Source organism: Stigmatopora argus, chromosome 21 (genome assembly GCF_051989625.1).
Source record: "Stigmatopora argus isolate UIUO_Sarg chromosome 21, RoL_Sarg_1.0, whole genome shotgun sequence".
NCBI lineage: Eukaryota > Metazoa > Chordata > Actinopteri > Syngnathiformes > Syngnathidae > Stigmatopora > Stigmatopora argus.
The window spans coordinates 13,012,773-13,025,272 of record NC_135407.1 but is presented as its reverse complement, the minus strand read 5'-3'; the positions used below and the strand labels follow the sequence as shown (position 1 = coordinate 13,025,272).

The following is a 12,500-nucleotide window of genomic DNA, read 5'->3' as shown; positions in this document are numbered from 1 at the left end:
AGATACATACATAGATACATACATAGATACATACATAGATACATACATAGATACATACATAGATACATACATAGATACATACATAGATACATACATAGATACATACATAGATACATACATAGATACATACATAGATACATACATAGATACATACATAGATACATACATAGATACATACATAGATACATACATAGATACATACATAGATACATACATAGATACATACATAGATACATACATAGATACATACATAGATACATACATAGATACATACATAGATACATACATAGATACATACATAGATACATACATAGATACATACATAGATACATACATAGATACATACATAGATACATACATAGATACATACATAGATACATACATAGATACATACATAGATACATACATACATACATACATAGATACATACATAGATACATACATAGATACATACATAGATACATACATAGATACATACATACATACATACATACATACATACATACATACATACATACATACATACATACATACATACATACATACATACATACATACATACATACATACATACATACATACATACATACATACATACATACATACATACATACATACATACATACATACATACATACATACATACATACATACATACATACATACATACATACATACATACATACATACATACATACATACATACATACATACATACATACATACATACATACATACATACATACATACATACATACATACATACATACATACATACATACATACATACATACATACATACATACATACATACATACATACATACATACATACATACATACATACATACATACATACATACATACATACATACATACATACATACATACATACATACATACATACATACATACATACATACATACATACATACATACATACATACATACATACATACATACATACATACATACATACATACATACATACATACATACATACATACATACATACATACATACATACATACATACATACATACATACATACATACATACATACATACATACATACATACATACATACATACATACATACATACATACATACATACATACATACATACATACATACATACATACATACATACATACATACATACATACATACATACATACATACATACATACATACATACATACATACATACATACATACATACATACATACATACATACATACATACATACATACATACATACATACATACATACATACATACATACATACATACATACATACATACATACATACATACATACATACATACATACATACATACATACATACATACATACATACATACATACATACATACATACATACATACATACATACATACATACATACATACATACATACATACATACATACATACATACATACATACATACATACATACATACATACATACATACATACATACATACATACATACATACATACATACATACATACATACATACATACATACATACATACATACATACATACATACATACATACATACATACATACATACATACATACATACATACATACATACATACATACATACATACATACATACATACATACATACATACATACATACATACATACATACATACATACATACATACATACATACATACATACATACATACATACATACATACATACATACATACATACATACATACATACATACATACATACATACATACATACATACATACATACATACATACATACATACATACATACATACATACATACATACATACATACATACATACATACATACATACATACATACATACATACATACATACATACATACATACATACATACATACATACATACATACATACATACATACATACATACATACATACATACATACATACACAGATATACATGTATACATACGGTAGGTCTTAACACAGCCATTTTTTTGTTAAAGAGCCTGACAGTTGATGGGAGGAAGGATCTGCGGAAGCGCTCCTTCCTGCAATAAGGGTGCAGCAGTCTTTTGCTGAAAGAGCTTCGGAGGGACTCCACAGATTCATGCAGGGGGTGGGAGGTGCTGTCCATGATGGACATCATCCTGGTCAGCATCTTCCGCTCTCCCACTTCCTCTACAGAGAGTAAAGGACAGCCCAGAACAGAGCTGGCCCTCCTGAACAGCTTATTCAGCCTGTTCCTGTCCCTCTCCGTGCTCCCGCATCCCTAACAGACCACTGCATAAAACACTGTAGATGCCACCACAGTGTCGTAAAAAGTCCTCAGCAGTGTCCTGCACACTCCAAAGGACTGTAGTCTCCTCAGAAGGTAGATACGGGACTGGCCCCTTTTATACAGGGCATCTATGTTTGTGGACCAGTCTAGTTTGTTGTTGAGGTGAACACCCAGGTACTTAAAATTCTCCACAATTTCAATGTCTGTACCCTGGATGTTCACCTGAGTGGTCTGTTGAGGATTCCTCCGAAAATCCATGACCATTTCCTTTGTCTTACTGGTGTTGATGTAGAGGTGGTTTTGCCTACACCAGTCAACAAAGGCTGTGATGACTCCCCTGTACTCCAGGTCGTTCCCGTCCGTCACTCGTCCAACAATAGCGGTGTCGTCAGAGAACATCTGGAGGTGGCAGGTGTCTGTATTATGTTTGAAGTCTGATGTGTAGAGGGAGAAGGGGAGTGGGGAGAGCACTGTGCCTTGTGGGGGCCCCGTGCTGCAAGCTACCACATCAGACGTACAGTGCTGGAGTCTCACATATTGTGGTCTGTCAGTGAGGAAGTAGATGATCCATGCGGTTAGGTGGTTCCTTACTCCAGCCTCTTCCAGTTTCCCTCTCAGTAGGCCCGGCTGAATGGTGTTGAACACACTGGAGAGGTCAAAAAACATCATTCTCACCGTGCTTCCCGTGTTCTCCAAGTGTCAAAGAGACCTGTGCATCAGGTAGGTGGTAGCATCTTCCACACAATGCCTGGACGATAGGCAAACTGCAGAGGGTCCACCTAGGCATTCATCAGGGTGCTGAGGTGATTGAGGATGATTCTCTCCAATGTCTTGATCAGGTGAGAGGTTAATGCTGCCAGCCTGAAGTGGTTTGGCTCCCTGGGGTTTGCCATCTTTGGAACTGGGACCACACAGGAAGTTTTCCACAAGGTGGGGACATTCTGCAGACTGAGGCTGAGGTTGAAAATATGTAGAATCACTTTGCCAAGCTGATCCGCACAGTCTCTCAGTAGTCTGGAGCTGAGGCTGTCTGGACCGGTAGCCTTCCTTGCCTCGATCTTCTTTAGCTGTTTTATCACCTGATCGACAATAATGCAGAGACCGGTGGAAGAGGGGGAGGAAGAGGAGGAGGAGAAAGAGGGGGGAAAGTTGCTTCTGGTCTGGGGGGTCAGAGGAGTGGGGGCAGAACTGAATCTGTTAAAGAACCGATTCAGTTCATTGGCCCACTCCCTATCTCCGGACTCCGGGTCTCTCACTGTTGCCTCCATGGCCCGAAATGGTCCTCAAGCTCCTCCAGACCTCTTTGGTGTTGCCTCTCTGGAGTTGGTTTTCTAGCTTCCTCCTGTAGATGGTATTTCCCTTCCTTATCTCTCTCTGGACCATTTTGAGACTCTCTTTCTCCCCAGACCTGAAAGCCCTCTTCTTCTTGTACAGGAGGGCCCTTAGATCCCTGGTGACCCACGGCTTACTGTTGGAGAAACAACGGACCTTCTTGGAGGGTACAATGTTCTCAACACAGAAGTTAATATAATCTGTGATGCTGTGGGTCAAGCTGTCAATGTCTTTTCCATGTGAATTGCACAGCACCTCCCAGTCAGTGGTCTCAAAACAGTTCCTCAGTACCATGCTGGTAGGTGGAGATCAGATGGACCAGGTTGTGGTCTGAGCAGCCCAGTGGGGGCAGGGGGACTGAGCTGTATGCCTCCTTTGTGTTGGCATACAGCAGGTCCAGAGTTTTTTGTTCCCTGGTGTGGCACTTCACATACTGAGTGAAGGTGGGGAGAGTAGAAGCCAAGGGAGCATGATTTAAATCACAAGAGATAAGCCGAAGGAGGTAAATACGCAGTTATTACGATAACGTGCGAGAAATCCCAGGGGATGTAAAACGGCCTGGTGCTAACAGCTACTAGCTCGATATCTCGAGTGCAAAGTTGCTCCTTCACAGTAATATGGGCTGCACCATCTACTATTAATAAAAACAGCTAGTCCCCCACCTTTCTTCCTACCGCTCTCCTCAGCATCTCTGTCCGCCCTCACCAGCTGAAAGCCATCCAAGGAGATTAGAGAGTCTGGTGATAGTTCATTCAGCCAGGTCTCTGTGAAGCACATAATGCAGATTTTCCGATACTGTCGTTGTTGTTTGGTAAGCGTTGTTAGCTCTTCCATCTTATTGGGGAGAGATCTTACATTCCCAATAATAGTAGATGGAATGCTGGGTCTGAAGCGTCGCTTTCTCTCCTGACATTTTCGTCCTCTTCTCTTCCTCTTTAACTCCGCAGGGAGGTCCAAGTCCAGGGGCATCCAGGAGTTGCGTAGCGCTAACAGCTGATCCTTTGTGTAAAACAGCGGAGGCATGGCTGAATGGGTCAAAAATGTAATGTCCAGAATTTTTAAACTAATAGATCAAAGACTGCCTCTCGCACAACTTGAGTCTTGAAGTAGAGTCTTGAAAGTAAAGTTGTAAAACATTAAAGTATGGAGTATAAAATATAAAGTAAAGTAACAAGTAGAATCTTAAGAGACAATAAAACGTAAAAATAAAGGATAAAAAAAGCTGTAAAAAAGCTGTAAAAACACAGAATATGAGTGAAGGTTTGGGGAGCCACTGCAACTGGCTGCCACTTTGAACGGCGCCTATGTTGTTCTGAAAACTGACAATGGAGCTTCAGTATGTTTGTCCTGTGTTTGTTTGTATTTTCAAAAAATCCTCAGAACAAGATTAATATTCATGGCCCATCATAGTCCCTAGTTTGTTTACAACAGCCCTCATCTTATGTGTGTATATATATATACAGTGGTACCTCGACATACGATCGTAATCCGTTCCGAGACTGAGATCGTATGACGAGCTTCTCGTAACTTGAGCAGACGTTTCCCATTGAAATGAATGGAAAACAAATTAATTCGTTCCAACCCTCTGAAAAAACACCATATATATATATATATATATATATATATATATATATATATATATATATATATACATATATATATATATATACATATATATATGTATATATATATACGTACATATATATATATATATATATATATATATATATATATATATACGTACATATATATATATATATATATATATATATATATATGTACGTATATATATATATACATATATATATATGTACGTATATATACTGATAGCTCCTCAAGTTTTACTATCTCGTAGATATGACTGAACATCTGAAACAGCTCAACATGAAAATGCAAGGCATTGGAAATACAGTGTTAACCCTTCAACAAGCTGTGTTTGCTCTAAAAAACAGGCTGGAGCTCTTCATTATGGATCTTGAAACAGGTTGAAAAACTGAACGAGTTTAAAGATGCATGCACAGCAAGTGAGCCTATTCAAAACTTTGATTTCCACCAGCTAGCTGGCTTCACATCCAGTCTCCTACAGTCCTTCAAAACACCCTTTGGAGAATTTCGTAACCACACTCATCTTTTTAAGTTCATCCCCATCCAAACGAATGTTCACTGAACACTGCTGACCTAAATTACATTCCTGGTGTCTACATCAGAGATTTTGATACAGAAGTGGCTGACCTGAGGGCCTCAGACGTGGGTGAACAAGTTCAAGTCATTGAATGAAGATTTAGAAAGAATCGCACGACAGAAAGCAGAGTTGGCAAGCAATCACGTGGACAGAAATTAAAAAGCTTCAACCCGAAGACCAGCTGATTCTCAAAATTTGGAACACGCTTCCTTTCACATACCACACAATGCAGTGTGTGAGTGTTGCTGTATTGACCATGTTTGGATCTACATATGCATGTGATCAATCATTCTCACATCTTAAAAACATCAAGTCCAATCTACGATCATGTTTAAAGATTAAGTCTCAATGCTTGCATGAAGCTTAACCTCACCAAGTACCAACCAGACTACAAAGACATCAGCAAATCCATGCAGCACCAGAAGTCGCATTAATGGTGAGTACTATAACAACATAATTTAAAAGAATAAATTCAGAGGTTTATAATGCCGACATTTAGTTGAATTTACTTTTTAAATATATTATATGGTTCTCACTGAAAATTGTTTTTTTTAAAACATTTTGCTTTCATGGCTCTCTTAGTCAAAAAGGTTCCCGACCCCTTTTCTATTACATAGGTGTCAAACTCATTCCTCAAAAGTGGGTGCAGGTTTTCGTTCCAAACCACCAACATGACAGCTTTTCACCAATCTGTTCTCTTACAACATTAATCAGTTGATAGCAGTCAGGTGCTCCAGTAGACTTCCTCATTGCCCTAACTGTCTGCACTGTTTCAGTATGGAGGAAATTCTTTTGGCCCTTTCTGGAATTAGTTTGAAACCTGTGCTCTAGTAACTCATACTGAATTACTGCGATGACTAATTCTTGGGGTACCTTACCAGAGCCATTGAAGGCGTGCAGACGCTCAATCGGAAAACGAAGAGGCATTCTGGAATGGAATGTCTGCCTGGGCAGAATGGTAGTATAAGACCTTCAGCAAGTAATAAAGATTTGGCCTTCGATGTGGTGATCTCAATGACTGTTTTTGCTACTACTTTGACATTGTGTGGGTATTGTCTTATCCCAGAGATGGGCAAACTATTCCAGAAAGGGCCGCAGTGGGTGCGGCTTTTCGTTCCAACCTATATGTGGTAACCTTTCCACCAATCTGGTATCTTAGAAGTGCAATCAGTGGATTACAGACAGGTGCTTATTGTTTCAGCAGAAACCTCATTGTTTAAACTGTTTGTGTTGGATCGGTTGGAGCAAAAACCTGCACCCACAGCGGCACTCGAGGACCGTTTTGCCCACCCCTGTCTTATCCCCTAATTACCCACTTTGTTAAGTCAAGTTATAACTACTGCAACTGCCCCTACAAAATCTAGATTGCAAGAATTGTATCCTCTTATTACACTTATTACTACTGAAGACAGCATTGATGTCCATGACTATTTTTACGATCGGGGACGGAGAACCCCAAACCAGGCAAAGGCAGCAAGTCTGGATGTGGAACTTTTATTGAAAGCGGTGTGTGTCCAAGAGGTGTGTGTAAGGGCAGAGGCACAAAAGGGAGTAGCGTAGGCGAGTCGTTAGTCGTAGCAGGAAGGGTGGTACCCGAGGAGTACGTAGTGGAGTCCAGAGCGAAGGTTACAATGTGTGAGAGCCAGATCGTGGTCTGCGGTCCGTGGGCGTGGGGCTGAGCATGGTCGGGATCCTGAGAGCAAAACAAGAGGTCGGAGATCAGTAGAGGCAAGCAAGGAGAGAGGGTCCTTAACAGTAAACTGATTAAGACGATCCAGCAGCGTGGTCAGGTTCTTGGTGGCTTTAAATATTCCTCACTGGCTGATGGATCACACCTGGAAGCGCTTCAGTGATTAGGGGCTGGGCCTGTTATTGGGTGGCAGGCACAACCAGCCACCAGTCTGGTCCGGGACCTGACAACTATGATCAGTATGAAAGTGAATATGATGAGAATTATTTTGTTCTTCCTTTTCCAGACCTTACCTGCAAGTATGGGGAATTCAGGTAAAGACCAATCCAACATCCCCCTCCAGTGTGTTTATTTGTCATAAAAAAATGAATTGATAAAATAAAGTCAGAAGGAAGTTTTATTATTATTATTATGTTATTAATGAGATTATGTGCAAATATATAATAAACAGGGGGGTTGTCAGTTTTTATTATACATTTGTTTGCAACGAAGAATATGCTTAGCCTTGCAATTAAAGAATGCTTTGCTCACCCTTCGTTCATTGCTATTATCAGACTTGCTTGCAACCAAGTACCAAGTCTTGCTGCTGGAAGCCTTGGTTGATTTAAACCAAGAGGAGCCAGAACGCCTTGGACTGCTGGGAACTGCACCTGTGGCATCTGCCCTCCACCAGACGGTCTACAAGGCTTCCTGACACTTTGGTCCTCATCTGTTTTGACTATTGTGGATGTGTTTTGGTCCACATGTATTAAACTCAACACACATGCACACACAGATAATAAACACGCTCAGACGTCTCACTTGTGTTTGCACCCCTACCTTTAGAGTTGAGAGGTCCATTTAATCAGGGCTCCCAAATGTAATAAAACAACAGAAGACGTTTAAGGTCAGAACGGAGTTGGGAAGCTGTCTCAACAGTCGTTCTCCTTGCAAGTGAAAATCCAGAAGATTGTGTTGTACTCTTTACTTGTGCGCGAATTTCGGAATGTCTAATGGGGAACCTAACAATAAATATTTATTCATGGTTGCTCATGATGTTATTTGTAGCCAACGTAGTCATTTTTATAGTAGGCTAATATATATAGATGCGCATGTGTTGTCTTCATTATAAGGCTTTTAACTTTTTGGCGACCCCAGACATTTTTTTTGGTCCAATATGGCTCAACATTTTGGGTTGACTTAGGGTCAACAGTGCAGGCTAATGGATAATGTAAAAAGGAAATGAAGAACTGTGTCCAGGCAGGGTGCTGTGGGAAAGCACCAGGTCTGTTATGTGATAGGGCCATGGTGTGTGGTTTAGAGACGGTAATTCTGAGGAAAAGGAAAAACGTGGAGCTAGAAGCAACAGAGATGAAGCTGTTGAGGTTCACCTTAGGAGTTCCTTGGTTGGATAGGGTTAGATCTTTGACAATAAGAGGAACCATGTGGGATTTGGGGGTCGGACTACATAGGATTTGAGACCTACTCCTCTTACCCACTTTCAATTTTTTATTCCAAATCATTGCAGGATAAAGACAATGAGTCTCAACTACTGTCCTTCGTTGATGAGTGAAGCGACTGCGGGGCCTGTGAGAGACTGTATGTTGTTGCTCACAGTTGCCTGGTTGTCTTTCCCGACTTTACTGAACAAAGGTGAAATAACAACACAAAATACAAAGTACATACACAAGCGATAGATTATTTATTCAAGGGATCAGGGTATTTAACTGTAAGCATTTAGCAGTATATATAGTGAAAGGGGAGGCCCAGAAAGCAGGTCTGCTGGTAATGTCACCAGGAACACTGATTAGGCACGGCCAAAAAATCTTGCTTTCTGAGAAGCTGAGAGTTTATTGCTAAATTGCTAAACTGGTGCCTATATCCAGCCTATATCTTCACACATTCGTCATGTATATTTAAAAAACAAATCATTAAAATAACTGTACATTACAGTTTAAAAAAAGTATAAATTTAATAACAAAATTGAAAAATTCGAGTAACTTTGTCATATCTTAATTAGTCAAATAACAAGATAGGTAAGAATAGTGTGTACAGTATGCATGTGTGGCTATGTTCACATTGACACATTGAATGGACACATTCAGATTAAGCGTGGGTGAAAGAAGTGGCGAAGAAAAACTACAGCAAACTGGTCTGTATCTGAGACAATGTTTCTGGAGGTATTTAAAAGAATCTGAAAATGTTTGAAACTCTGTTTTGTTGAAGCAGACAGCTACAGCTTCTTGCCAAAACAATTGGTTGCGGCCAAAGGAGTGATGCATTAGCACGCAAGTCGTAATCGGATCAGCATTTTTAGTGTCCATGAAAACAGTGCATCCAATTATATATTTAACCCGAACACTGATCAGATTAAAGAAATGTTTTGTCCATGTAAATGTAGGCAGTTTTCCCTCAAACTCAAAATTCCTGAAAACCTTTAGATGTTGGCAATACACAGCGTGGCATTTGTTCCTCCAAATCCAAATGAGTTTGAGAGGGCAATCCTTCTGCCTAAAGTCAGCCATGGCTGTGCTACACATGGAACATAATTGAGATTGAACTCTGGCTCGGTACGGTCCAGATTTAGGGTCGGAGGCAGGATACTATGGTAACAAGCCAGAGCAGTGATAGCTGTCTCCAGAGCTCCTGCAGCCCCAAGAAGATGTCCAGTTGCTCCTTTGGTGGAGGACACAGCCAGCCTTCCTGCACTTCGTTGAAAAAGCCTTTTAATTGCAGTGTTTTCTGCTGCATCGCCCAAAGGAGTGGAAGTGGCATGGGCATTCACATAAGACACATCTTCAGCTGAGATGCCAGCATCTTTGATGGCAGCTGACATGGATCTGTGCAGTGATACAGCAGTTAGAATGATTAGCTTGTATACTTTGCAACCCCCAAACACTGTGTGTAAAACAGGGGCCCTTAAACTATTCCACAAAGAGCCGCAGTGGCTGCAGGATTTCATTCCAACCAAACAAGATGACAACTTTTCATCATTCTGGTGTCTTACAAGTGTGATCAGTTAATTGCAGGTGCGGCCTATTTGAGTAAAAACACAATTGCCCAGTAAAAACCAGAGCCCAGAGCAGCCCTTGAGACCAGTTTGGAGAACCCTGTTGTAAAGCATACCTTTGGTGGTGAGCTGAAAATATATACTGTATATGGTTTATCAAGAAAATTTGTCTTAATGCAAGACTCATGGGATTGTGGTTAAGTGCTCGATAAAATAAGTACTTTTAAGCACTGTTTTTGCATTACCAAAACCTGTTCATTCAAAAAAAATTGTAGATAATAGAAAATATCACAATAATAATCCTGGTGTAACCAGAAATTTATCAAACTAAATTATATTCTTCTGGAACCATACATTATATTTCAGCTGACAACTGAAGGTAAACTTTGTGAATACAGTAATATCTGACATACGAGTGCCCCGACATACAAGCAATTTGAGATGAGAGTAAAATTCCGAGCAAATATTTGCCTTGAGATACGAGACATTTTGATATACGAGCATGGCCGACGCGAGAGACTGCTTATGAGAATAGCATGGGCTCTGTCTTTCTTGCTGCAACTTCCTTGTGTAAAGATACCTTCAGATAAAGGGCAGAGCGTTGGGGGAGCTCAGTAGCGATGAGCAGGTGGAGGGGGGGACCGCCTCGCTACAAAGGAAATCAAACACGTTAGCGAAGTGGCAAGAAATTTCTGATTTTATGGAAAAGAGGCACCCGAACAAGTGGTCCTGGGTTAACCAAGTGTGAGGACATTTGTGAGCGTCATTTACGGAATATTTTGAAAGAAGACAAAAGCAAACAAACCTCGATAGGTTCCTTTTGAAAACTCGACGAGGTGATGCAAAAAGAGCCAACCCGGGAGAAGAAAGTAAAAAAAAAAAAAAATTGAATTCAGTTTGGTGTCAGGTTAGATTAAATTTATTTTTTGTGTATCTGTATCGTAATCCAAGTTCCTTTAAATTTGTTTATTTTACGTTACGAGCTGGTTGTCGTTGTCTCTCGCTCTCTCCGTCTCCCTCCCCACTCCCTCGCTCCCTCACTCACTCTCACTCACTCTCACACTAACTCACTCGCTCACTCTCACTCACTCGCTCGCTCTCACTCGCTCGCTCACTCTCGCTCGCTCTCACTCGCTCGCGCTCACTCGCTCTCACTCGCTCGCTCTCACTCGCTCGCTCTCACTCGCTCACTCTCACTCGCTCACTCTCACTCGCTCTCCCTCGCTCGCTCTCCCTCGCTCTCCCTCGCTCGCTCTCACTCGCTCTCACTCGCTCGCTCTCACTCGCTCGCTCGCTCTCGCTCGCTCGCTCGCTCTCACTTGCTCGCTCTCACTCGCTCTCGCTCGCTCTCGCTCGCTCTCGCTCGCTCTCACTCGCTCGCACTCACTCGCTCGCTCTCACTCGCTCGCTCGCTCTCGCTCGCTCGCTCTCACTCGCTCGCTCTCACTCGCTCTCGCTCACTCGCTCTCGCTCACTCACTCGCTCACTCACTCTCGCTCACTCACTCTCGCTCACTCATTCTCGCTCACTCACTCACTCTCACTCGCTCTCACTCGCTCTCACTCTCGCTCACTCTCGCTCGCTCACTCTCGCTCACTCACTCTCGCTCACTCGCTCGCTCTCACTCGCTCACTCACTCTCGCTCACTCACTCTTGCTCACTCAATCTCGCTCACTCACTCTCACTCACTCACTCTCGCTCGCTCACTCACTCTCGCTCGCTCACTCACTCTCGCTCACTCTCGCTCGCTCACTCACTCTCGCTCACTCACTCTCGCTCACTCACTCTCGCTCACTCTCGCTCGCTCACTCTCGCTCACTCACTCTCGCTCACTCACGCTCGCTCTCTCACCCTCACTCACTCACCCTCACTCACTCACCCTCACTTACTCACTCACCCTCACTCATTCACTCACCCTCACTCTCTCCCCCTCACTCTCTCACTCCCTCTCACTCTCACTCACTCTCACTCACTCACTCACTCTCACTCACTCACTCTCACTCACACACTCTCACTCACACACTCT

At 41.4% G+C, this 12,500-nt stretch overlaps 1 protein-coding gene across 3 annotated transcripts in view; it reads right to left on the bottom strand.

Moving 5' to 3' along the window:
• Positions 1 to 7,337: 7,337 nt before the first annotated feature.
• oxsm (3-oxoacyl-ACP synthase, mitochondrial) overlaps positions 7,338 to 12,500 on the bottom strand; it is a 38,294-nt gene continuing 33,131 nt past the window's right edge. The window contains exons 2-3 of one of the 3 annotated variants that reach the window (XM_077591083.1): positions 11,055 to 11,123; positions 10,176 to 10,304 (exon numbers count right to left, since the gene is read on the bottom strand). In XM_077591083.1, coding sequence (XP_077447209.1) covers positions 11,057 to 11,123 — 67 coding nt within the window. In that variant the 3' untranslated portion in view covers positions 10,176 to 10,304; positions 11,055 to 11,056. Of the gene's footprint in view, positions 7,489 to 9,143; positions 10,305 to 11,054; positions 11,124 to 12,500 lie in introns of those variants that run through there. The other 2 variants (XM_077591084.1, XM_077591082.1) reach the window with 2 other exon arrangements.